The 25,693-nt window shown below is 35.7% G+C and overlaps 1 protein-coding gene and 1 non-coding gene across 3 annotated transcripts; one reads left to right on the top strand and one right to left on the bottom strand.

The window, feature by feature from the left end:
• Positions 1-241: 241 nt before the first annotated feature.
• Positions 242-17,484, top strand: LOC125679154 (testis-expressed protein 26-like). Of its 2 annotated transcripts, XM_048918126.2 has the most exons (9): positions 242-473; positions 572-743; positions 878-904; positions 1,621-1,714; positions 5,612-5,774; positions 8,133-8,283; positions 9,443-9,619; positions 10,315-10,476; positions 16,035-17,484. In XM_048918126.2, exons 1-9 carry the CDS (start codon positions 393-395, stop codon positions 16,487-16,489), a joined length of 1,482 nt encoding a protein of 493 aa, XP_048774083.1. In that variant the 5' UTR covers positions 242-392; the 3' UTR covers positions 16,490-17,484. The 2 variants fall into 2 exon arrangements, with proteins under 2 accessions (XP_048774083.1, XP_048774084.1); XM_048918127.2 differs by lacking the exon at positions 878-904.
• Positions 6,847-6,928, bottom strand: Trnas-uga (transfer RNA serine (anticodon UGA)). The gene has a single exon. It is a non-coding gene; the product is annotated as a tRNA-Ser (tRNA).
• Positions 17,485-25,693: the final 8,209 nt, after the last annotated feature.

The raw sequence follows: 25,693 nt of genomic DNA, 5'->3' as shown, positions 1-25,693 counted from the left end.
ATCCAATGCACATGAGTCCTAAGTAGATTTACATCGAGACTTCGATCAATGGACGGAACTAGATCAAACTTTAAATACGTGTTCCTTTAATTTCTTTTCCCAAATACGTCAATAACTAGCTTTCTTCCACTGAATTACCCGTCCTGTATTTGATAAACAAACACATTTAATTTCTGCTCTTTGAAAAATGAAATTTAAATAGACGCTTATAAGGCATGTTCTACGGCATATATAATGCATAGTCAGGAAATCAGGCAATACTAGTGGGGGTTTGTTCATTGAGACATGCGGCACTGTTATGTTTAAATCGACTTGCTTGACAACGAGACTCGGGGCTTTAACGACAGCAAATCATATGGTTCAGTTGTACAATTCTCGTTTACAATGTGAAAATGGCGACTCTGGCATACTATCGAAAACCAGTGGATTCAATCCCTGCACCCCGAGTGGAGTATGTTAACACAGACACACGGGTAAGTCCGCCCTGACCCCCACCCCCTAACTACTCCACCCTGTCGCGGGTTACATGGCGTATAGCGAAGAATGAACGTTTTTAATTTGTATTCAATAGGTTGGGGACGAACTTGTTGTCCCAGGGTTGCAAAGAGATCTCCAGGCGTTCTATGACAAGACTGATTCGGAGGCTGACCGAGCCAAAGCTTTAGAACTGTTGGCGTCATTACAACTAGGCCCATCCTCCGCTCCCCCATCCCTGCGACCAGCCACCGCCCTCCCGGCGTACGGTAAGCTACCACACTGCACTTATAGAGGGTCCCAACTCTCAAAAGCAGGTTACCAATTATCAATACCGAAATCACTCTAGGTCAAAACCAGTCATCGATCTTTTCTTCATTAATGTAATTGGCCTTTGTTTCAGACTCAGATGATGAAATCGAAAACGAAGGTAACGGTTTTATTGCCCAATCAGTATGTATATGTATATAACTGTTGCCGAGATAGCTTTCTGATGACTCAGTGTGTACTGATTGCATGGAAGCAAAGTCAGACTATCTAATATGACTATACATGTATTACTAATTTATATATTACTGTGGCATGTGTTAACAAATGTCCGATTAATAACGGTGCTTGGGGTGCGGTGCATAGGTTGTTAGTGTGTAGGAAGGCAGAGAAAAATGATTTGAAAAATGGCAATTTGATGGCTTGACATCAGTAGAATAAATAGCTCGGTTTATTCGAATACATGCACACGATAAAGGATCTAGAAAGTTTTCTATAAGAGCCCTTTTTTATCTTCAACGTAACCACATTGATAAGAAAATTTCTATTGTGTTCTTGTGTACATACAAACGAACTGCTCTAATACGCGTGGTTTTTATTTTGTAACCCGTTTGCCTTTAGAAACATGTTCAGCTTGCTTATAAGACCTTGTTGAATGTTAATCCGAATATTCTTTGCCCGTCAACCGTTTTCTCCTTCATTTTGTTCCCTATGATTAATTGGTCCTTTATTTGCTATACAACCCCAATATCCACGAACTACTTTATGTCAATATTCTTTTTTTTTTTTAATTACTGTGACGTAACAATCCAATATCGTGACATCACAATTGCAACGGTCCTTCTATGACGTCACAATAATGCTAGTCTATCTTTACAGGTAGGAAAGAAAGCTATTATACGATGAATCCCTACCAGACTACGTATTCCAGGGACTATCCCGTGAAGGAACCCAAGGAAACAACAGCCCACAGGTATGTTGCAACTTCTTTGGGGGGTGGGGGGGGGGGGTAAAGATATGATAGTAGACGATTCAAATTAGATTCCTAAAACAAATCTAGTAAGGCAGTAGTTAGATCTAATGTTAATCTTCATTAATAAATCATAACATAGTTCCTGTAAAATTCCTATATGATATCGAATGAGGTGGAACAACTAGTAAAGTGACGATTCCAGAATAATGATAACTTATATAAGGTTTTGTTGTTGTTGCTGCTGGTTTTGTGCCTAATTACGTAGAAAGGCTGTTTTGTATCGTTTTCAAGACATCAGTGTTCAAGAAAGAAAGACGGCTCATTAAAACCAACATTAGATAAATGGTCTCAGTATGTGTTCAAGGCTTGTCAACATCAGGTTTTAATGTGTTCCGGATTCCGTACCTTTGTATAGTTATGTATCATCCGTAGATCTGTTCGGCGGGATTTTTTGTTTAATTTTATTGTCGCATAATTTTATTATTATACATGTATTTTTATTTATGTTCGATGAATTTTAATTTTTCAGTTCTATTCATTAGTTCATCCATCATTTCAATATTGATATATCTTTCATCCGAAAAATATTTTGGGCATATTAATTGTTGAGTCACCTCAAATTAAGCAGGAAGCACTCATGTATTCTAATTTATTTGTTTTTGTAATAGATGCACACCATGGTTATAAAACATAAAGAAAAAGAATTATCAATAGACCTAAATATATATACCGTTATTGTTCAACACTGGTATCGTAAGGCCCACACACATATTACAAAGTTAAGTAACTAACCCCCCCCCCCCCCCTATGAATATACATTTACAGTGTATATATTTATCTTTAAAAAACGGGCGGGCCCAAACTTGGTACATTTAACTTCTTCTTGATAACTATCATTCCATTTGGTATGAAGCATCTTTGGAACAAGGGGAACATAAATTGTAAATTTCAAGATTCCTGCACCCCTGGGGCCTTATGGGCTGGGTAAAAACTGCCCAGAATTGACAGTTTCTAAACAATCTTCTTTTCTAGAACTGCACATGTTTAAGAAACATGTAAAAACATAGTGATGTAGAGGAGGAAGACCTCTACCAAAATTGTAAATTTCATGACCCCAGGGGTAAGGGTTTTGACCCCAGGGCGGGGCCAAACTTACTATATAGTGTCTATGTGTAACACACCTAAATAACATCTTCTTTAGTGCTATTGATACTAAATTGAAACCAAATGGATATTTAGAAAGAGCAGGTAGTCCTTTACCAAAATTGTATTTGATGATCCCCAGATTAGTGGTTCTGACCGCAGAGTGGGGTCAAACTTTGTATATAGTATTTATGTGTAAGTTTGCTGATACTGTATAAAATCTAAATGCATACTTAGGAATAGCAGAAAAGGATGTACAAAAAATGATGAATTTCACAACCCAGGGTTTTGACTTTAGGATTGGTCCAAATTAGTCATATCTTTTGATGTACTACACCTATTATATTATGTAAAGCCTTTCATCAGTGTATGCACTTTTGAGGGCATTGAAGTTTTAAGAACATATCTTGTTTTATGCTGAACATTAGAATTTAGCTCAGATATTCAGAACAGGGATTTTTTTTTCTAGATTTCATAGCCCTTGGGAGTAGCGATACCTTTTCACTAGTACTCAGGTGACCGATAAGGCCTGTGGGCCTCTTGTTATTATCTCATAATTATGTATTCACTTTCATTCAATTTCATGTTTTTCTTATCTCATGAATATATATTAACCTTTATATCATTCCGTGTTTTTCTTATCTCATAAATATATATTTACTTTTATTTCATTCTGTGATTTTTTTATCTCATGAATATATTCACCTTTATTTCATTACGCGTTTTTCCTTATCTCATATATTTATTTTTATTTCATTCCGTATTTTCCTTATCTCATAAATATAAACATGTTTTTACTTATATTCAATTCTACGTATTCCTTATCTCATGAATATATATTTAACTATTTCATTCCGCGTTTCCCTTATCTCATAAATATATATTCACCTTTATTTCTGGCACTTTTTCTCAGGTGTTCTGTTTTCATTCCGATATTAGAACTGTTTTCTATGAGGGATGTCGCATGTTTTTCCCTCTAGTATTAATTGCCTTGCCTTATTCTGTTGACGATTTTTAAACCGCATCGTTCCGTGTTTTTACAACTTGTTCCGCGGATTAGTTATTTTTGAGGTTTTTTTTGGGGGGGGGGGGGATTTTCTTTTTTTTTTCTGGGACATCATTCTTCATATTGAGACTCAGTTTTTACTGTAAATATACGTCCGCAACCATGCTTTAAAGGGACTGGTTCACGTTTTTTGAACAAAATATTTTTCATTTTTTTATGTTTAATATAAAAAATATAACCCATTTAATGTTGACAGCCAAAACTTTGACCTTCTGAATGCAAGGATAAGAGCAATATTTTAGTCTTAACTCTGTATTATGTAAAGAAAGACTCGAGTCTTTTTATATTTACAAACAACCTGTGAGATGTTAATTTTGTCATTTAAAGCATCTTAATTTTGTACAGTTACGACACATTTTCCCTAAAGAATGCTTGAAATGTGATATAATAAACTTGGATCGATATTCATTTCTTTTGAAAACCTCGTAAACAATAACATACTGCAGTCTTTGTTTACAAAACAAATAATAAACTCTCTAAATTGAGCTTCTGTGATGATGTATAAGCATAATGTTTTTGTGAGCCCTTTCAAATACATTAGACAGTAGATTTCGATAATTAAAAATGAAAAACAAAATATGGCGAAAAATTATTAGTCAGTCCCTTTGATTAAGAAACAGCTAAATACAAAGAAAATTGTGTATAAAAGTTCGTGAACACTTTCATTTTGTAAGAAATAAATAAAAAAAAAAAGTTAGAGGAATGACTTTTTAAAAGCAACACCACGATGTCGTTGTCTTTGCAACATGGCAATATCCTGTGAATTGACTGAATGTCTACCCCACCCCAAAACTGTAGCTGTCATGTATAAGTGACGAAAATACTCACCCTAACCTCCTAACCTGTACGGTAACCGTCCTATGAAGGGATGGTAAACCCACTTCCGTACTTCAACCGGTCATCAACCTTATTCATTACATATTGTCTGAAATCTAATTTTGAAAAGAAACGCAATACAGGAAGACTTTCCACTCGCTGATATAAAAAAAAATCCAATTAATTTAATGACTTGCGGTGCGGGTGTAGTTTTGTTTTTGTATTTTGGTTAAAATCAAAGTACAGTTCGTCTCTTCTTCGTGACCCATCATTTTTACATAAGTATAGATAGGTAAGATAATAGGTAAGATTAGAGGCGGGTATGTAGATTAATAGAAAGGTAGGATGATTTGTAGGTAGGTAGGGAAGGTAGGCAGGAAGATAAGTAAGTAGGAGGGACCTATTTTTAGTCGTTGAGCAAATTGCTAAACCAAGCTTTAGAAAGTGGAAAATGATTCCGTACTGTATACCAAACCAAGAATTGGGTGTGTTTATTCAGAGTGTGTTGAAATAAACAATCTGTCACTATTTAGGCCCTGATCATGGATATTATCAGGTTACGCCGGTTGATTTCCCTTATTACGGAAACTTCTCCATGTATTTTATTATGTAAATATGGTACCGTACCCATATCTAATCATAGTGCATGTACATACAAAACGCGAAAATGTTGGATTTTTTTTTTTTTTTTTTTTTTTTTTTTTTTTGCTTGGGGGGGGGGGGGGGTGATTGTGTTTTTTAGGGGGTATTATTTTATTTTTATTCATTTGATTATTTTTAGATAGACAAAGTGGTAAATGATAACTTGTGTTAGGATATTGGGTAGTAAATGTCGTGATAGATATTCATGAGATGCATTTTTACCATGACAGGCCGCAGAGTTCGCAAGGGTTTACAGCCTCACACCCCCTCGAAGGCCCCATTGGTGACACACACTACACTGAGGAGTTTCATGAAAAGCCCAACAGACCTGCCACTCCCATCAGGAGTGGAACAGCCTCGGGGTCTCGGAGTAACAAACCACACCCATTAGAAGTAAGATATATATATATATACATGTATATATATATATATATATATATATATATATATACTTAATGTCAAGGCAATAAAAATTGATGCGATGATTGCACACATCTATTTCAATATTGATATTGTGTGGTTTTTTCAAGTTCAACTTCAGTTTATTCACTCAAAGCATATAATGGTACGCGAGGAGCATGCATATTTATATTATCATTACAACTATACACTTGTCAGAGGTTATATAAGAGATGCTCTGTAGACTTAAATATACAATATATACAAAGTATGTTATAATGGAAAGAGACATGGAGGACAGACTATCCGACTATCTCATATTTTTAGAATAAACTTAAATAGATTGTTTAATGTTGTAAAGTTAGTAAATGTAGTCGACGAGTTCGCAACACTGATGACATTTGGTGATGTACAGTGTACAGTATCTAACATTTGAATATTTCTTTCTTAAATTCGTTAGTTCTTGACATTCAAGAATAAAATGAAATTCATCAGCAGCATGTCAGTTACATACTTTACAAATTCTTTCATTGAGAGGGATATTGCACCATCTCCCAGTTTCCACCGAGAGATGATAGATAATTTCATGTTCGGAATTTCAGAAAAATCTTTCTAAGTTTGTGTGGCAATATGTTGATATAATTTTCATAACTAAAGTTGGTCGTTAATATTCTGTATATCTGGCTTTTTGATGAGTCGCTTATATCACTGAACCATGTTTGAATAAATTTGTCTGGTAACATTTGTTTTACAACGGCTGGAATCCATTTTACATTTACATTATTTTGTTCAGACCAGGTACTAGAGAACCCACACATGTCTTATATTTTCTTAATACATGGAATCCAAGAGTGTGGCATGTGTCCACTATTGTGATGCATGAATAAATAATTGTACAAAACAAATACAATTTAATTTTTAACGCCCTGTCTCGTCGTATACCATTATGCCATATAAGGTGTACTGCTTTTAAAAATTAAAAATACATTTTAAGAATTTTATGTACACGATCAATAATAATTGTGTTGTAATATAAATAAATAAATAATTTAAAAAAAAAGTTATACGCTGCGAGCAGGGTTCGAACCTGCGCGGGGAGACCCCATTGGATTTCAAGTCCAACGCCTTAACCACTCGGCCATCACAGCTGTTAACGGTGATCTTTTAAATGTGAACATATAGGTGTGTAGGTAGTTTAAATAACGTTACCTGTACAGGTAATCTATAATCTTTATTGAACGTCAATGGTATAAAAGGCCTAGTTCACTAAATTACAATTTCATAAGCCTTATTCTATAAAATCGTGTTAGCTGTAGGAGAAGTTCACAAAGGCAGAGGAGCGAGGCTGAAAATATTCGAGAAAAAATGCAAATATTGTGACATTATTTTTCATTTGAGCTCACACGATTGGTGTAGGATACCCCTCCACCACCACATCCCCCCTATTCATTTTTTAAAATGTAGGCCTAGTTACTGTAATTTAAGTGTCCGTGAAGTCAAAGTCAACGATTTGTCATTTTAATAATATGAAGAAATTATTTATATATATATTCAATTCAGTGCTATGCATCTCTAAATAATTGACTTATGAAAATTAAGTCCTTACTCTATAAAAAAACAAAAAACAAAAAACAAAAACAAAAAAAACACCATGTGTTCAATTTCAATTCAATTCATTTTATATGTCATGAAGAAAGTCAACAAATTAAGAACCTACATGTTACATATGTATACATTCAATAATAACTTTAGAAGAGAACCGGACTATTTTTTACTATGCATGAATGTTGATGATATTTTTTTAAAAGTTGTACTTTTACTGGGTGTATAAATCAATGATTATGACAATTTCATATTTAATATTTTGAATGGTTGTTTAAAAATATGCTTTTGTATGCCAAAATGTTTTCCGGGGTCCTTGATTGATCAAGAATTTGTTTCTTGTACTAAATTCTTTATTTCAATATCACTTTGTCCTTTGCATTGATGTAAAAACATTGGAGAAATGTGTAGTAAAAATACTAATGTAATGTTAAATCACCTGAGAAACCCTCATGTCTGCGTGTAAATCATTTACCTATATCCTAAACTTTCTATCAACAGATATATTTAAAAGCATTGAACAATAATTAAAAAGATGTATGTTTAAGAAGATTAAATCTGAATTCTGGACCTCCGCATTGTAAAATGAAGGACACTAATAAATTTAAATATCTCAAACAAATTGATTTTTCTGTACCGTGCAACTTTCCATAGTAAAATAGTTTTACAGATGTGAATTTTAATGTATTGCATTACCTGTAATCCCCAGAGATAAGACTGTCTTAAGAAAGCTATGAATTTTCCTTACAGTCTTTTCTAGTCTGGAAATTTCCGTCCAAGGCGAAAGCGGAACAGGACCCCAGTCCGTGGTCCGAGCAGCTAACGGACGATATGATTGGACAGGTCCACAAACGTCTGTGTCAGTCCACGTACCAGAATGACTACTTAGGAATACCACAAGGTAAATCATCTTAGTCTACTACTAAATACCTAATGTACTGATTAACAATCATACTATACCTAATGTACTGATTAACTATCATACTATGGATCTGTGGCCAGAAATTGAGAAGAGACTTCAGTCCAAGTTTAGTTCAATGGAATTCATAATATGTATTTAAAGTTCACAACAAGTCCGTATTTCAATCTTGATTCAAAATGTCACTAAATCATGAATGTGTGACTGATCAAGTTCAAATATACTAGATACCAAATATAGGTTTCACTGAAAGTCTATTTCCGGTTATAGGGTCTCCAGGCCAGAATGCTTATAAATATTCTAAATCAATGAAATACATTTGACAATGATAGGTTACCGTATGTATCAATGAATACAGTAATTCTTTTTATCCCACTTTCCCCTAAAACCTCTGATAAAGTTTATATACACAGTACGTTCCATAAGTAAAACACATTGGGTGCAAAAAATGTTTCTCCTCTCGATCAAACTTAAGATGCAAATTACTCACATGCAGAACATTTTATGTAAAAAGTAACATTTTATTGCATATACACGAGGCTATTGCTGCCTGTCATGCTTGATTTTACTAGAAAATTAGAATAAACTATTTAAATATCAATATAAGTAGTTTATTTTTATTAGATATATATATATGGTGGCTAATTGGAGGGGGTATGAGAGAGCTTACCCAAACTTCTTGTTAAAACAATAATTAGACAGTCAGAGCTTTCTAGCTCATGTTACTTGTTTATTGTAAATAGTTCCAAAATTACTTACTCACTTACAAACAAAAATGAAAGTAACTTGTCGTCGTTTTATTTTCTTTCTGCTGACTATAAAACATTGCCCTCAACTAACAACTATTCTAAATAAAGAACATAGATCTACATGTACATCATAAATTTTGGGTACAATTCTGGATGACAAAATTTCTTGGATACAATTATGGACTTACGAAAAATAAAGTGTTTTATTTTTCATCGATTGGAAACTTTTGCATTTACTTTTATTTTCCCCTCGCGAATCACTATAAAAATATCCTGTAAAAACTCAACGTACAAGGTTTTATCAAATAAAGGGAAATAATTCAATTATTGAAAACTAAACTGTTTCTTTCTGAGAGTTATCTTTCATTCTACTTCGTTTCTCTTTCGCAAAGGCTTTCAGGTAAAAAGTGCTTACACCCTGCCCCCTGACTGGAAAGCTAACGTGCCGTACACCTTGGATAGTGTGACCCGGTACTCCTACCAGAAACCCAACCCCCAGGAGGAACTCCAAGTTCCCATCAACAGATACGGGAGCAACAGGAAGAAACCGGTGGCTGCCACCGGCACAAGTAGGTCAACTTCAGCATTCAAAATCCAACCAATTTCATTTTATTATCATAGAACCAATATCCGTTTTCTTTTATTTTGATGTTTCTTTTTTTCTGTTTATAGTATTTATAAATACCTATAATGATTGCCAATTGCACACCACAGTGTAAACTATTTAATAATTTCACACAATTAATATAATACATTTGTGAATTAATTATAAGCTGCCATCACATAGATTACCTACATTATTGCAATCTTCAAATTATTATATCCTTTGTGTATGTATATATTCTAATGATTGTATGACCTTGTACCTTCTACGGAGAGGACTTAAATTGGTAGTGCCTGCTGACCTATCATGTCATGATTTATCAAAATGCATACTGTTTAAATTAAATCAAATTAGTGTAATATACATTCTACATAGCTTAACTCTTACCTAAACGAATCTAGCAAATTTTCAAAGACGAGTTGCGACCCAAGTTTTTACATTTCCCGCTTCAAAAAGGGGATTGAAGACCTAAAAATGGCAAAATTAATTACCATTTTTTGTTAAAATAACCAAGTTCAATCAAAGGGAGATTGCAACCCACCGTTGTACACTTTTTCTGTGATTGTACACGTGATAATTATCGTGATCGTGTTGAGGATCTACTCGTACATAGTTTTATGTCAGAACTTCGTGTCAAAGTACCCGTATCTTGTGTTTCAGTTCCCACCGCCTCCTCCCGCTTTTATCATATAAAGGGGCGGACAACCTACGACCGTCACTACAACGACAACGCTGACAATGTCGTCACACAAATCAGAGAGGTCGGTCAAAAACTGGGACAGGAAGCTTTACAGAAATACCTGGAAAAGACTGAAGGTCAAGGTCGGTACCTTAGCAAAGCTACTGTTGTGATGTGGAGTGTTAGCACCCTTCAACCGTGAATCAAATATTTTCAGCCATTATATATTTTGAATTCTGAATGTTTAATGTTAATTCTGCTTTTAACTGGTAAGTAGAATTTGATATGGATCGTTGAAGTTGTTAACCATTGAAATGCCATAGATAGCTAGAGTATTGTGTAGTTTCAGCCAGTTGTCTTCAAATATACCTTACACTACAAGAAAGCTAATGTGAAATTGAAAGCAGGGGACATCAAAAAATAGCAAGGGGATTATAACTGTAAAACCAGAAAAGTATGGAGTAATAGGGGTGTAGAGACAGAGAATGATGAGAGAGGAATATGGATGTAAAATTAGAGATTGATTAGAGACCAATAGGACTGTAAAATCAAAGATTGACAAGAGAGGAATAGGACTGTAAAATCAGAGATTGATAAGAAAGGAATAGTACTGTAAAATCAGAGATTGATAAGAAAGGAATAGGGCTGTAAAATCTGAGATTGATAAGAAAGGAATAGGACTGTAAAATCAGAGATTGATAAGAGAGGAATAGGACTGTAAAATCAGAGATTGATAAGAAATGAATAGGGCTGTAAAATCAGAGATTGATAAGAAAGGAATAGGACTGTAAAATCAGAGATTGATTAGAGAGGAATAGTGCTGTAAAATCAGAGATTGACAAGAGAAGAATAGGGCTGTAAAATCAGAGATTGATAAGAGAGGAGTAGGACTGTAAAATCGGAGAATGATACGAAAGAAACAGGACTGTAAAATCAGAGATTGATAAGAGAGGAATAGGACTGTAAAATCAGAGATTGATGAGGGAGGAATAGGACTGTAAAATCAGAGATTGATACGAAAGAAACAGGACTGTAAAATCAGAGATTGATAAGAAAGGAATAGGACTGTAAAATCAGAGATTGGCAAGAAAGGAATAGGACTGTAAAATCAGAGATTGATAAGAGAGGAATAGGACTGTAAAATCAGAGATTGACAAGAAAGGAATAGGGCTGTAAAATCAGAGATTGATAAGAGAGGAATAGGACTGTAAAATCAGATATTGATTAGAGAGGAATAGGGCTGTAAAATCAGAGATTGACAAGAGAGGAATAGGGCTGTAAAATCAGAGATTGATAAGAGAGGAGTAGGACTGTACAATCACAGAATGATACGAAAGAAACAGGACTGTAAAATCAGAGATTGATAAGAGAGGAATAGGGCTGTAAAATCAGAGATTGATAAGAGAGGAATAGGACTGTAAAATCAGAGATTGATGAGGGAGGAATAGGACTGTAAAATCAGAGATTGATACGAAAGAAACAGGACTGTAAAATCAGAGATTGATAAGAGAGGAATAGGGCTGTAAAATCAGAGATTGATAAGAGAGGAATAGGACTGTAAAATCAGAGATTGATGAGGGAGGAATAGGACTGTAAAATCAGAGATTGATACGAAAGAAATAGGACTGTAAAATCAGAGATTGATAGGAGAGGTGTAGGACTGTAAAATCAGAGATTGATAAGAAAGGAATAGGACTGTAACTGATCAGAGATTGATAAGGGAGGAATATGACTGTAAAATCAGAGATTGATAAGAGAAGAACAGGACTGTAAAATCAGACATTGATAAGAAAGGAATAGGACTGTAACTGATCAGAGATTGATAAGGGAGGAATAGGACTGTAAAATCAGAGATTGATGAGGGAGGAATAGGACTGTACAATCAGAGATGGATGAGAGGAGTAGGGCTGTAAAATCAGAGGTGGATGAGAGGAGTAGGGCTGTAAAATCAGAGATTGATAAGAGAGGAGTAGGTCTGTAAAATCAGAGATTGATACGAAAGAAACAGGACTTTAAAATTAGAGATTGATAAAAGAGGAATAGGGCTGTAAAATCAGAGATTGATAAGGGAAGAATAGGACTGGAACATCAGAGATTGATAAGGGAGGAATAGGGCTGTAAAATCAGAGATTGATAAGAGAGGAACAGGACTGTAAAATCAGACATTGATAAGAAAGGAATAGGACTGTAACTGATCAGAGATTAATAAGGGAGGAATAGGACTGTAAAATCAGAGATTGATGAGGGAGGAATAGGACTGTACAATCAGAGATGGATGAGAGGAGGAGGGCTGTAAAATCAGAGATGGATGAGAGGAGTAGGGCTGTAAAATTAGAGATGGATAAGAGAGGAGTAGGTCTGTAAAATCAGAGATTGATACGAAAGAAACAGGACTTTAAAATTAGAGATTGATAAAAGAGGAACAGGGCTGTAAAATCAGAGATTGATAAGGGAAGAATAGGACTGGAACATCAGAGATTGATAAGGGAGGAATAGGGCTGTAAAATCAGAGATTGATAAGAGAGGAATAGGACTGTAAAATCAGAGATTGATACGAAAGAAACAGGACTGTAAAATCAGATATTGATAAGATAGGAATAGGACTGTACAATCAGAGGTTGATTCGAGAGGAGTAGGACTGTAAAATCAGAGATTGATATGAAAGAAACAGGACTGTAAAATCAGATATTGATAAGATAGGAATAGGACTGTACAATCAGAGGTTGATTCGAGAGGAGTAGGACTGTAAAATCAGAGATTGATATGAAAGAAACTGGACTGTAAAATCAGAGATTGATAAGAGAGGAATAGGGCTGTAAAATCAGAGATTGATAAGAGAGGAATAGGACTGTAAAATCAGAGATTGATAAGAAAGGAATAGGACTGTAACTGATCAGAGATTGATGAGGGAGGAATAGGACTGTAAAATCAGAGATTGATAAGGGAGGAATAGGACTGTAAAATTAGAGATTGATAAGAGAAGAACAGGACTGTAAAATCAGACATTGATAAGAAAGGAATAGGACTGTAACTGATCAGAGATTGATAAGGGAGGAATAGGACTGTAAAATCAGAGATTGATGAGGGAGGAATAGGACTGTAAAATCAGAGATTGATAAGAAAGGAATAGGACTGTAACTGATCAGAGATTGATAAGAGAGGAATAGGACTGTAAAATCAGAGATTGATAAGAAAGGAATAGGACTGTAACTGATCAGAGATTGATGAGGGAGGAATAGGACTGTAAAATCAGAGATTGATGAGGGAGGAATAGGACTGTAAAATCAGAGATTGATGAGAAAGGAATAGGACTGTAAAATCAGAGATGGATGAGAGGAGTAGGTCTGTAAAATCAGAGATTGATAAGAGAGGAGTAGGTCTGTAAAATCAGAGATTGATAAAAGAGGAATAGGACTGTAAAATCAAAGATTGATACGAAAGAAACAGGACTGTAAAATCAGAGATTGATAAGAGAGGAATAGGACTGTAAAATCAGAGATTGACAAAAGAGGAATAGGACTGTAAAATCAGAGATTGATACGAAAGAAACAGGACTGTAAAATCAGATGTTGATAAGATAGGAATAGGACTGTAAAATCAGAGGTTGATACGAGAGGAATAGGACTGTAAAATCAGAGATTGATACCAGAGGATTAGGACTGTAAAATCAGAGAATGATACGAAAGAAACAGGACTGTAAAATCAGAGATTGATAAGAGAGGAATAGGACTGTAAAATCAGAGATTGATGACAGAGGAATAAGAATGTAAAATCAGAGATTGATAAGAGAAGAATAGGACTGTAAAATCAGATATTGATAAGATAGAAATAGGACTGTAAAATCAGAGATTGATAAGAGAGGAATAGGACTGTAAAATCAGAGAATGATACGAAAGAAACAGGACTGTAAAATCAGAGATTGATAAGAGAGGAATAGGACTGTAAAATCAAAGATTGATACGAAAGAAACAGGACTGTAAAATCAGAGATTGATAAGAGAGGAATAGGACTGTAAAATCAGAGATTGACAAGAGAGGAATAGGACTGTAAAATCAGAGATTGATACGAAAGAAACAGGACTGTAAAATCAGATGTTGATAAGATAGGAATAGGACTGTAAAATCAGAGGTTGATACGAGAGGAATAGGACTGTAAAATCAGAGATTGATACCAGAGGATTAGGACTGTAAAATCAGAGAATGATACGAAAGAAACAGGACTGTAAAATCAGAGATTGATAAGAGAGGAATAGGACTGTAAAATCAGAGATTGATGACAGAGGAATAAGAATGTAAAATCAGAGATTGATAAGAGAAGAATAGGACTGTAAAATCAGATATTGATAAGATAGGAATAGGACTGTAAAATCAGAGGTTGATACGAGAGGAATAGGACTGTAAAATCAGAGATTGATACCAGAGGATTAGGACTGTAAAATCAGAGAATGATACGAAAGAAACAGGACTGTAAAATCAGAGATTGATAAGAGAGGAATAGGACTGTAAAATCAGAGATTGATGACAGAGGAATAAGAATGCAAAATCAGAGGTTGATTAGAGAGGAATAGGACTGTAAAATCAGAGATTGATACGAAAGAAACAGGACTGTAAAATCAAGGATTGATAAGAGAGGAATAAGAATGTAAAATCAGAGGTTGATTAGAGAGGAATAGGACTATAAAATCAGAGATTGATACGAAAGAAACTGGACTGTAAAATCAGATTGATACAAAAGAAAGTGGACTGTAAAATCAGAGATTGATACAAAAGAAAGTGGACTGTAAAATCAGAGATTGATACAAAAGAAAGTGGACTGTAAAATCAGAGATTGATAAGAGAGGAGTAGGACTGTAAAATCAGAGATTGATACGAAAGAAACTGGACTGTAAAATCAGAGATTGATAAGAGAGGAGTAGGATTGTAAATACAGAATAATCAGAGAAAATTAGGACTGTAAAATTAGAGAATGTTAGGAGGGGATTAAGACTTGAAATCAGATAATGGTAGGGGGGCTAAATCAGGAAATTGTAGGAAAGGATTGGGTCCATGCATTAAATAAGTGAATACTAGCAATAGTAAAAGTATGGGTGTACTAAATTAGGGAGTGTTAGGCAAGGTAATGATAGGAAAGCGTTTAATCTGTTAAATCATGAACTAGGTAAAAAGGATTATAACATTGTGGAAATGTAACGGCTGAAAATGTTTGTTTTCATGGTCAGATGTTCTTATACGCACCATGGCATGTTGGAGGTTTTTGTTGCATGATGCAATCTTCAAAGCACCACCAGTCCATCACACAGTTTAGGAAATTTATGCTGTTGATGAACATCTGTAAAATGTCTTGAGTTTTCTACAAAAGTGACGTCAAGCACCATTGACGTTTTTTGAAATTATAATGTTTGTAGGTGTTCAGACGTCATTTCTCTTTAAATACAATTCATTATCATACAATCTCACGCTCCAAGAAGTCAATGGGACATGAATTCTTAACCTATCTACACTACATTAAACGTGCCAACGACCTGGAGATCGAGCCATTTATGTTGAATATTCAATCACTTGATGTTGATTAATGGATATTTTAATACTTTATTTATTATGTTCATTCTTATTTTTCGTCCTGTGTGCGAGATTTGCTAGAACTTTGCTAAATGTAGTGGTGTGATTTAGTATATATTTTGCTTTCATTCATTTAATTTCAGAAAAGGACACGATAAGCCGACTTCTGAACGCGTATCACAGGGCAGACGGGGTCACACCCCGTCCCCCTGCACGCATGACTGTGCGGTCAGAAGTCCCACCCGTTAGCACACCTTCCTCATTTGCAAGCAAAAACTATCCTCGCACCCCCAATTCCGCGCGCTCGGACACTAAACCACCAGCACATCCACTGTACAAAAAGCACGTGCAAGTAAACAGACCTCGAGGAAAGTACCCGGATCTAAGACATCCGTCACGATCTCCTTCAGCACAGTCAGCAACTCCAGTGACGTCATTCAAATATACCCAACGAGAGCCTACCTCAGCCAATGGCATTAAAACACCGCCCCAATTGACGGACTTTGATATCGATGTTGCCTTACATGCGCTGCAGCACCCAGACACACCTAAATCCTTACCCCTCAACTGTTATTCACCAGGATACAATCTGAATTAGATGTCACTTTGCACTATGGAATCTTTCATTTGTTTTTTTTTAAAAAACACTCATGAGGAGCAATCTAATCTATTTCAATGTCATTTTATTCAGAAATTGATTTTCATCGTGCTTTTTATTGTTTGTTTGTTCAGCGCTATGGCATTTAGTATGCATGGATGATACTGCAGAACTTGAGCTCTCCGGGGTGGGGGTATCAATGTTTTCCTCAGAGAACAAAAGTTCTGCACAGCTAGCATGCATGCAGTTGCGAGTACACAAGCTTCGCACGCAGTGTTGGTGCCAATTATTTTCTATCTGTGATATGTAAATTATATGAAAATTACGTTCACTGTAAAGGAAATTTATATCAAATAAATGATGATTATTGTTATATCAAGAATATCTCCATTCTTCTGCTGATAACTCGTCATCTAAGATACAAGGAAAAATGGTAAAGGGTACAAATGATTTTATGTAATACAATATTTTACAGAGAAAAGTAAGAACGTCATTTCCAACGTTCCCCGCCTAGAGAGAACCCGAACATCGTTTCCTCGGCTTCGGAATACATCGTCACTAAACCGTGTGACCACGTGGTCTGGACCAGATCATGTACCTGCTTAGTTTATTCCAGATTATCACTACCTTCTATTTCTGATCCAATGAGAAGGTACATTTCGTGCTGGAATAAAGCAGATTGGGACTATGATATGGTCCATATTTATCCAGTTTTGCATTTGAGGGGAAATCACTAGTCCTCATTGTACAATAAAGTTCAAATCGTATATTGATATTTTACTATACATTATTAAGTTTGATAGTATGTATTTTTGACTTGATGTATAAAAAAAAAACCAAGAAAAAAAAAAACAACTGGAGAAATATTTTCAGTATTAAAGTCTTATTGCTCAGTTGGTGGGAGACTCATACATTATTGTGGTTCTATGTAATAGGTAATTAGTCAAAACGAACTTGTACGCAAATCACATAAATAAAATCGTTATGAACGAGAAGTGGTTGTATTTTGTCTCCGGTGGCAAGATTGGGATTTTGTAAAAGTAGTTTTCAATTCGGCGAGCATTATGAGCCTTATGATATTATTGGTCATACATGTTTACTGAAATTAACAGAACTGGTGATACATTTCATCCTTTATTTGTTTACATTAAGTAATTTGATTATTTAAATAAAGTTCAATCTTAAAAATACATGAGGGCATGAACTGCCACGCGCTCCACCCTAGCATAGTTCATGAAACACGTTAACGCTTGATGTATGCTGGCGTGAAGCGTTGCACTTCTTGCTCTCGTATATTTTCAAAATTTATTTTTGCTATTTACATTCCATACCTTCATTTCTGTCGAAATTTCCAGCCGTTGAAATAGATCGTACTATATTTATCGAGATTCATACGCATATTGTTCACATTTGTATTGCATTCATGAAGAAATGGCCAAGATATCAAAGACAAAAACATAGGAAATGTAAATATTACAACCTATAAGCAGCCGTAACGACATCTTATCGCATCAACAGGATGCATTTGAATGTACTACAAGACTCTACTGTAGATTCCTAAATATACACGAGGAATTTATCATCGCGTAATTAGCGAAAAGCGTCATTCGCGAAATAAAATTACTCGCCATTATTTTTGTATTTACTGAAATGCAAATATTTAAAAAAGAAAAATTCTTGATTAACAGTCCACTCGCGAATTCTTCTCGCGATTTATTGTACACGCGTAAAATAAGGAGTCTACCGTATGATAGTGGTGCAAGTCTACATTAATCCTCCATCTCTATATACAAATGTGTTTGTTGTGTATAGTTATAAACGAGGTGGCCTCTTGGGAATCTTCTGCTTTACAATGTTAGCAATGACAGACTGCATAAAAATTTATACAGACCTACGCAGTACGATGAGACAGAAACTACCATTGTATCGTTCTATCTGTTGTTTTCCGTATTTCTCTCACTCGCGCCTTTGTCAGGAAAATAACCCCTTGTAGGTCTCAGTAAGTAAACAACCAAACCACCGTGCGAGCAAATCTAACATCAACAACATTCCAAAAATAATTATTTTTGCTCCACTTACAACATTACTCTCTCTCTCTCTCCCTCCCTCCCTCTGAATCACTCGTCTATTGTCCTTCCAAGACTACTATTCCCAATTCACGTTGACCACGCAGTTTAACACAGAAGCGACCTTTTTCCAAAAGAAATTCCAGATGTGCATTGGCTTTTACATGATAAGCACGTTGCATCAAAGCGTCTGTAAGATAAAGGAAGAAAGGGAGAGAGACGCTTGTTGCTACTCTTCGTCTTGGGTTACCGGTGGTGCCTTATTTGTAGAGTATGACGTAGGGCAACAATTCTTTAAAATTATCATGGCGGAAAGGTGCATGTTATGTTTTTTCGAAGATGCAAAAGATATTTCGAAATTATAACATGGAACTAGCTAATCTACTCGAAATTCTTTATCCGGAAAGGATGAAATATGTGAATTTTACCTTGGAAAAAAATCTCTGAGTTTCTCTGTTTGCATCGCCATGGTGATTAAGCTACCATGAATTGCACTATGCAAAATGTGGTTTAATCGAATAAGTTTTGCTGATTTTTTGAACGATTATTTGGTGCGTTGTTAATGCTGTAATGTTAATGAAAACCATCTCCAATGGGATTTATGCGGCCGGACCCCTGCGATTTCATTACCAGCAGTGACAGTAAGTACTCACAGTAATGTGTCAAAGTATCTACTGATGCACTCAGACTGAATTATATTTACTCAAATGATATGTACATGTAGTATCCATGATTAATGACAAACCAAGAAGGACAGCGAGACGTCCCTGGGGTAGGGGTGTGGTTAAGCGTCCTTTAGCACTGACCCAACCGGCCAACAAGGCCAATAATCCCCTGGTCAAGCGAAGACCAAAGCCGAGGAGTAATTGGACACGGCTGTGGGAAGGTGACAATAATTGTAAGAGACAGAAATGCGGAAGTAAAATGTGGCGGATACATTCCTCGCGATGCTGAGATGTCTCTGCAGAAGAAGCAACACGTGGGACACAGGGAAATTTGATTAAGTACATCAGACTTACCTAATTACAAGTACTAAAGTACTACCTGTCGGGTACTCGGGAATGTTCTTTCCCCGATGTCAAGTACTAATACTAGTGTACATGCAATATTTAATGTGTAGAAAAAACCGCGGTGAAACAAGAGTTCCCGCCCGTAAAGAAAGGGATCTCTCTCTCTCTCTCTCTCTCTCTCTCTCTCTCTCTCTCTCTCTCTCTTGCATTCGTGCCAACACTGCCTTGATACGATGACTCATCAGTTGTCTGGTAGTTCTGTAAAACCAATATAGAAACTTGCATTCCGCCGCCCAAGCATTTTTTTAAAATTTGAAATAAAGTGTTGATCTTTACATTGTAGCTGATTTCACAATCATCCTCCCTGAAAATAGTCAATTAATTTCTCTAAAAATCCCCATTGTTTGTATTGCATTCTTGAAAACTGTAAAATGAATTATTAAGTGCTTGAAAAAATCTTGGAATTGGCGTAATTCTTAATCATCCTCACGGAGTAACGATCACTTTAGTGCGGTGTTATTTTATATTGGCATATTTCCGTACGTATGTAGTCTGCAAAGCAAAAATGCATTAATATTTTGAATTGAGGGTTAAAGTTCAGCAGAAATCCGACACAAGGTATTTTATTGGGGTCCCGGGAGGCGTATAATATTTTCATAAACATATAAAAAAGTGAACATTTAGACAAGTAGAGTGCTTTTGTGAAATTCCTCCTATAGTACATGTCTAATACGAATAATTCATGAATTTTTATAGCTTGCATGATCAGAGACTTGATCTGGACCAGAGTGCATTTTCGTCAAGGCTATCATTTAGACTCGATGACCTTGAATGTAGCCTTGACCTTGGAACTTTTCGATACCAGCGGGAATGGATAGAGAAGGATGAGATATTTCTCCGATGGAGTTTTTAAAAATCCTCTTTTTGTGGTTTTGTGACATTCTGTCTGCAGCTTTGAATCACCCCCCCCCCCCTCTATGTCCACATTTCATGGACATTTCCAAATGTGAGTTGTTCTCCTCCCAAATTCTGACCTTCGCCAGTGATAACAATGCGTACTATACGGCTGGTAGTAAATTTCTTGTGCATGGAAATATGCGCTAACAAGAGCTCCAGCGAAGCCGAGCCAAAATCAGGCGGAATAAATTGATATGCAATTATCTCTCCCACTATGATAGATTATAAAATCTTCGGGGAGTTGCATGATGCCATGTAAATATTAATAAGAAATTGTGCATGTTTGTATAATTGTTAAATGATATTCAAATCAACCAGCACCTACATTTGTTCCTTTATGCATTCAAATCAACGCATTTGAAACATTCGCATCATGCACAAAATGCAGCGTTTAAATGAGAAAGTTGGTTTACAGAAAAGTAAGTATAATAAGAAAAACGGGTTCTCTTTGGCAAAATAGTCTGGCTACACGTGACTTGACGGAGAGATTAGTTTGTTTGATGACGCAGATGTTGCTATGGATATTTGTGGTAATTAGCCGAGTGTGCAAGAATAATTGTAAGTTTCTTTCGTGGATTATCGTCCGGTGTACCCATTATTTACAGCATAAAGCACATGCAAAACGAGATAATCCGCGGCAACAACCGTCTCAATGATGGTGTGCAAAATGCACTCGTACCTCGTTAGTATTTTTCTATAAATAGAAGAAGAGGTACTCCCCAGGTGTTGCCGATGTCAATGGTCGAGATGGGAGCTATCTGTGTATAAAAAGAATCTATTGTTTATATTCTCTATTTATTTTATAGCAAATGTTGCTGTTAAAAATAGCTTAGATCTTTTCCAGCGAGACCCACATGACGTCATTGGTTTTCTGAGGCTTACAATCAGCCGTTTGGTCTCTTAACCAGAAAGCTTGCAAATTGTACATGTTCTTCTATATCCATTGAAATGGGTCTGCATCAAGTCATTCTTCCATTATTTTTTCAAATAGTTATAGATTTTGGGGAGTAAAATTTTGAAAACAGTCTTTCTTTTTACGTTTTGTTGGGTTTTTTTTTTTTTTTTTTTTTAGATGATTGCTTATTCCATCATAGGTTAACACACATTCTTTAAAAAAGGGGGGAGGGGAATAGTATTGCGATATTTCATTCCCCCCGATGTATAAGGACCTCGACTCTGAGTTTATATCTGATAAAGAAGACATATCTGAGGGGTTCTCTTTTTCCCTCACACACAACATAACTTACTTCAGTTTTAAACACTGTCCAGGGGCGGATCCAGGAATGGTGGTTAGGGGCGCAACTTTTATGAGGCAGGGGGTCTGGGGGCCGCCTTGAGGCTCCCAGTGGGTCTTCGTCCTGGTGGGGGCCTCCTGGATTTTATAGATTTAAAAGGGCTTGAAATATGTCTCCTATGCAGTCATTTTTACTATATTCTGTCATTTTTGATAAGGTGAAATTAATTAAATGAAGCAAATTTTAAGGGCTTTTGGAAATAATGTAAGTTCTCCCAATAAAAGTAATTCAATAAATGAAAAGATTTTGTCATTTATTTCTCCGAGAGTGGAAGAAATTATTGCTTCTTTTATCGTTTACATTTTTCTAAAGAAGAGACCACGATTTACTCTAAATTGAAATTAGTAGGGGGCGGGGGGTGGGGGTGGGGGTGGGGGGGCTGCGCCCCCGATAAATCCGCCACTGCTGTCTTTAGATCATTAAGATTACAGAAAACAGATAGCGGAGGGTAATTTAAAACATGACAGCAGCAAATGAACTTCTTTTTTTTTTTTTTACATGTTCGTAAATCTAAAAATTAATCAATGTTGGCCTAAAAGATCATTTGTATGGCACAAAGTGCAAAGCAACCTGCCAATAATGTGTCACATTGCATGACGTTCCAGGAGTTTCCTTGTCAATAAAATCTGTTTACGCCGAACTCTTCACTTTCTGCACTATGTGCATGTTAACTAACGAGGCACGCGAACCACCTCACGCTATGTCAGTGTATGTAGTCAGTGTATATAGTCAGTGACTTTAGCGCAGTCCATTTCTTGCATTCCATTTCAATAAGAGATTCACTTTTTAGACTTAAGAATATTTACCAGATTTCCTTTATTAGACACGGATAATTTCGTATTTTAACTGCGTAGTTAAAATTCGAAGTCGTTAAAGTTCTTTTTCACATTCTTCGGTAAGTCATGTGAGCATAATTATGCTAATTATCATAATTTGGGCAGTGACGATGACCACGCGGAATGGCGGCATTGCGTGATACAATCTGGGACACGGGAGGCTGACTACTCTACGAAATCTCCGTTCCGAACAACGAACCACGTGCTTAATATTCTGTTAATGTATCTCATTTTGTAGGTTTCATACAAATGGCATCTTTTGAAGTATGCGTAAAATATTTTATATCCAACAAATATGTCATCTTAGATTCTATATGATTTGAGAGAAACCAGTTATTTCGTAATGTTCATTCATAAAAATCGGTTAATAATAGGCCCGTGTGTAACTTATCACACAGAATGTAGTGATGTTCCGCAATTAAAGGATGCACCCAGTCAGAATTTATCAAAGCAGACGCGATTGAAAACCACGATCGGTCGATCAAATTCTCCTCTTACACAAGGCACCTTTACAAATTTCTTATCCATTGGAAGTCGCGCACTTGATTACTGTTGCGTTTTTTCTCGTTGGGATGTGAAGCAGTTGTTACATAATTTTTTCATATTCATTTAAAAACGAAATGTCATAGTTATGTAATTTTGTAAATTAAAGACTGTCCTAAATTAATTATTCACTCTTGTCATACTGTCATATATTACCGAATTCATTAAGTCGTCGTAGGTCTGTCAAAATGTCTGGATAAATACTAGATATCTGATACGAGGGCGCATCTTTGAATACTTTTAAAAGCACTTTTCAGAAGCTGATGAGCGGATATATTAGACAGAGGCAATGGAATTTTTCATATTGTATTTCCACTTACAATACAAAATGATACGATTATTCGTTGAGTTACGTTTTCCTCCGAGCAGAAATGAATAGGCGAGATGTGTATTGTCTATGATTTAATTCAAGATACCTCGGTCGCCGAACCCCAAGCCACGATGACACGGTCGTCACGTGCTGATTAATGGGACCACGCCCACTTTCTCTTTCTCCGGGCTGCTGATGCTATCTTTGAGATTGAACTGTTTTCATTAAACCAATCGGAACGGACAATGACACCTTTTGCATTATAAAGCCAGTTTCTTAAAGTATGAATAAATGTTTTCGTAAATACATTTTATAGGTCTATAAGTATACAAGTTATAAATTTTTATTAATTTTGCAAATGAACAGTTCCTGTTACAAAAATTAGGCTATGTATTATACATGAGTGAAAATCGTGAAAGATTTGATATATGGGCTAAATATGCACATGTATGCAAAGCACCGTCTCAGAAAACCTTCGACGATCTCAGAATTATAAATTCATGCATTTTTACAATGATGTGGGTGATGTGTCCTCACGATCAGTCGCATGATCACCTCTAAATGACTCTGGTATCCTGATAATGTGTGCCTAGTTATCCCCCCTGAAAACGGAAGCGTGTGTACCTGCGCTGTACATCACGTGGTTATCAATAGTCTTCCTCCAGATATTGGTATTGATCAATAGGCTAAGTAAGTTTAAGAAGTTGAAGTAAAGTTTGTAAACCTAGAATATATAGTCCAACGGTCAAGCACGTCTGTGTAAAATGGTAAGCGTCCATAACGATTTTGTAAGATGGCGCCGTGGTGATGATGGGCTTTACTGGCACCGTCCATCCATCATTCACTGCACAATCATGCGTATCATTTGCGGACACGGTCGAGTTATCAAGTGCAGTCCGTGGACGGTCAGGGTATAAGCAGGCTACATCAATCGACGCACTGATCTGGAAAACGGCATGGTGTGACGTCTTGTCGACAATAATTTTGCAGGTGTTGTAAATGTACACCGAAAGATAATTATTTTTGTCCACAATAATCTTTGCAAATTGTTTTTAATTTTGTTTATACGAATGATATTTTTAGAATCTTAAGATTACATATTTGTTATGTTGAATGTACGTATTAAATGAACTGTCCGGGGATGTTTTGTGACAGTATTGTCTCAGAAAACAAATTCAAAATGACACTTGCCACTTGAACGATCGTTGCACTGTAACAAAAATACCATTTTCTTTTATTTGAATTTGAATGTCTGATAAAGGTTTTAATACAATCGTACCGCAATAATCATTAAGTTAGAATAAGTTCATTGAACAAATACTTTTTGGGACGTTCACTTTTTTCTATGAATTAAAGAATGAATTCAGCGTTGTGTATATAGATAAAACTTTTGTCGTTGTGGTGCAGCGTGATCGATTACCAGTTAAAACTGAATTTAATTTACAAGTTTAGGTTTGGTTAAGTAAGATATAATTAACCACATGACAACCACAGATAGGCATATTTTTGACATGATCTGTAGTTACATTCGTAACCCGTGTTGCTATTCACGTTTTCGTGTGGTCTGTCATTAAGTTTTTAAGTTACTGATTCGGGGTAACAATTATTACATAGTGAAATTATCTGAGATCGGTTCCAATGTAATGACATCAATTTCCTCATCAATGCGTTACAGTTGTGAACAATGCGCGTATGAATTTTGATAGATATAATACACATATCTTAACGACAGGGATTCAGACAGAAATAAATGTGAAATGTAAATATAAGAAATAAATTTCACTTTTAAAGATACGTAAGTGTATGAACTGGAATACTTCGATCCCACCAGCACTCTTTTCTTGAAGCGATAAGATAACGCGCTTTACCACGTATACTGGTGTAAAATGTCGCAGTTCATGCATTTATGTATTTTCAAAAAGCGAAATTTATTTCTTAATTATCGTTGAACGCTCGTGTGATATGAGGAGTGATGTCTCTCTCAGTAATGAAGGAAATGAATATTTTGTCTCCATTAGTGCTCGAATTGACCTTTATCTTAAAGATATTCATCTATTTACTGTGTCATTACAAAATATTATACCAGTTAGGTGTCATTACTTAAACCAGTTAGGCGTCATTACTTAGGCATTAGATGTTTTCATGTATACTCATATTAAATGTGATCTTAATTTCGTCTTGCTTTTT

Source organism: Ostrea edulis, chromosome 2 (genome assembly GCF_947568905.1).
Source record: "Ostrea edulis chromosome 2, xbOstEdul1.1, whole genome shotgun sequence".
In the NCBI taxonomy this organism is placed as follows: domain Eukaryota; kingdom Metazoa; phylum Mollusca; class Bivalvia; order Ostreida; family Ostreidae; genus Ostrea; species Ostrea edulis.
Note: the sequence above shows the minus strand (reverse complement) of the source record. Positions and strands in the feature narration are given on the sequence as shown.

Coding starts and splice junctions, on each gene's coding strand:
- LOC125679154 (XM_048918126.2), top strand. CDS start 393: ATGGCGACTCTGGCATACTATCGAAAACCAGTGGATTCAATCCCTGCA. Junction 1,715..5,611: donor AAGGAAACAACAGCCCACAG/GTATGTTGCAAC, acceptor TTACCATGACAG/GCCGCAGAGTTCGCAAGGGT. Junction 5,775..8,132: donor ACAAACCACACCCATTAGAA/GTAAGATATATA, acceptor TTTTCCTTACAG/TCTTTTCTAGTCTGGAAATT.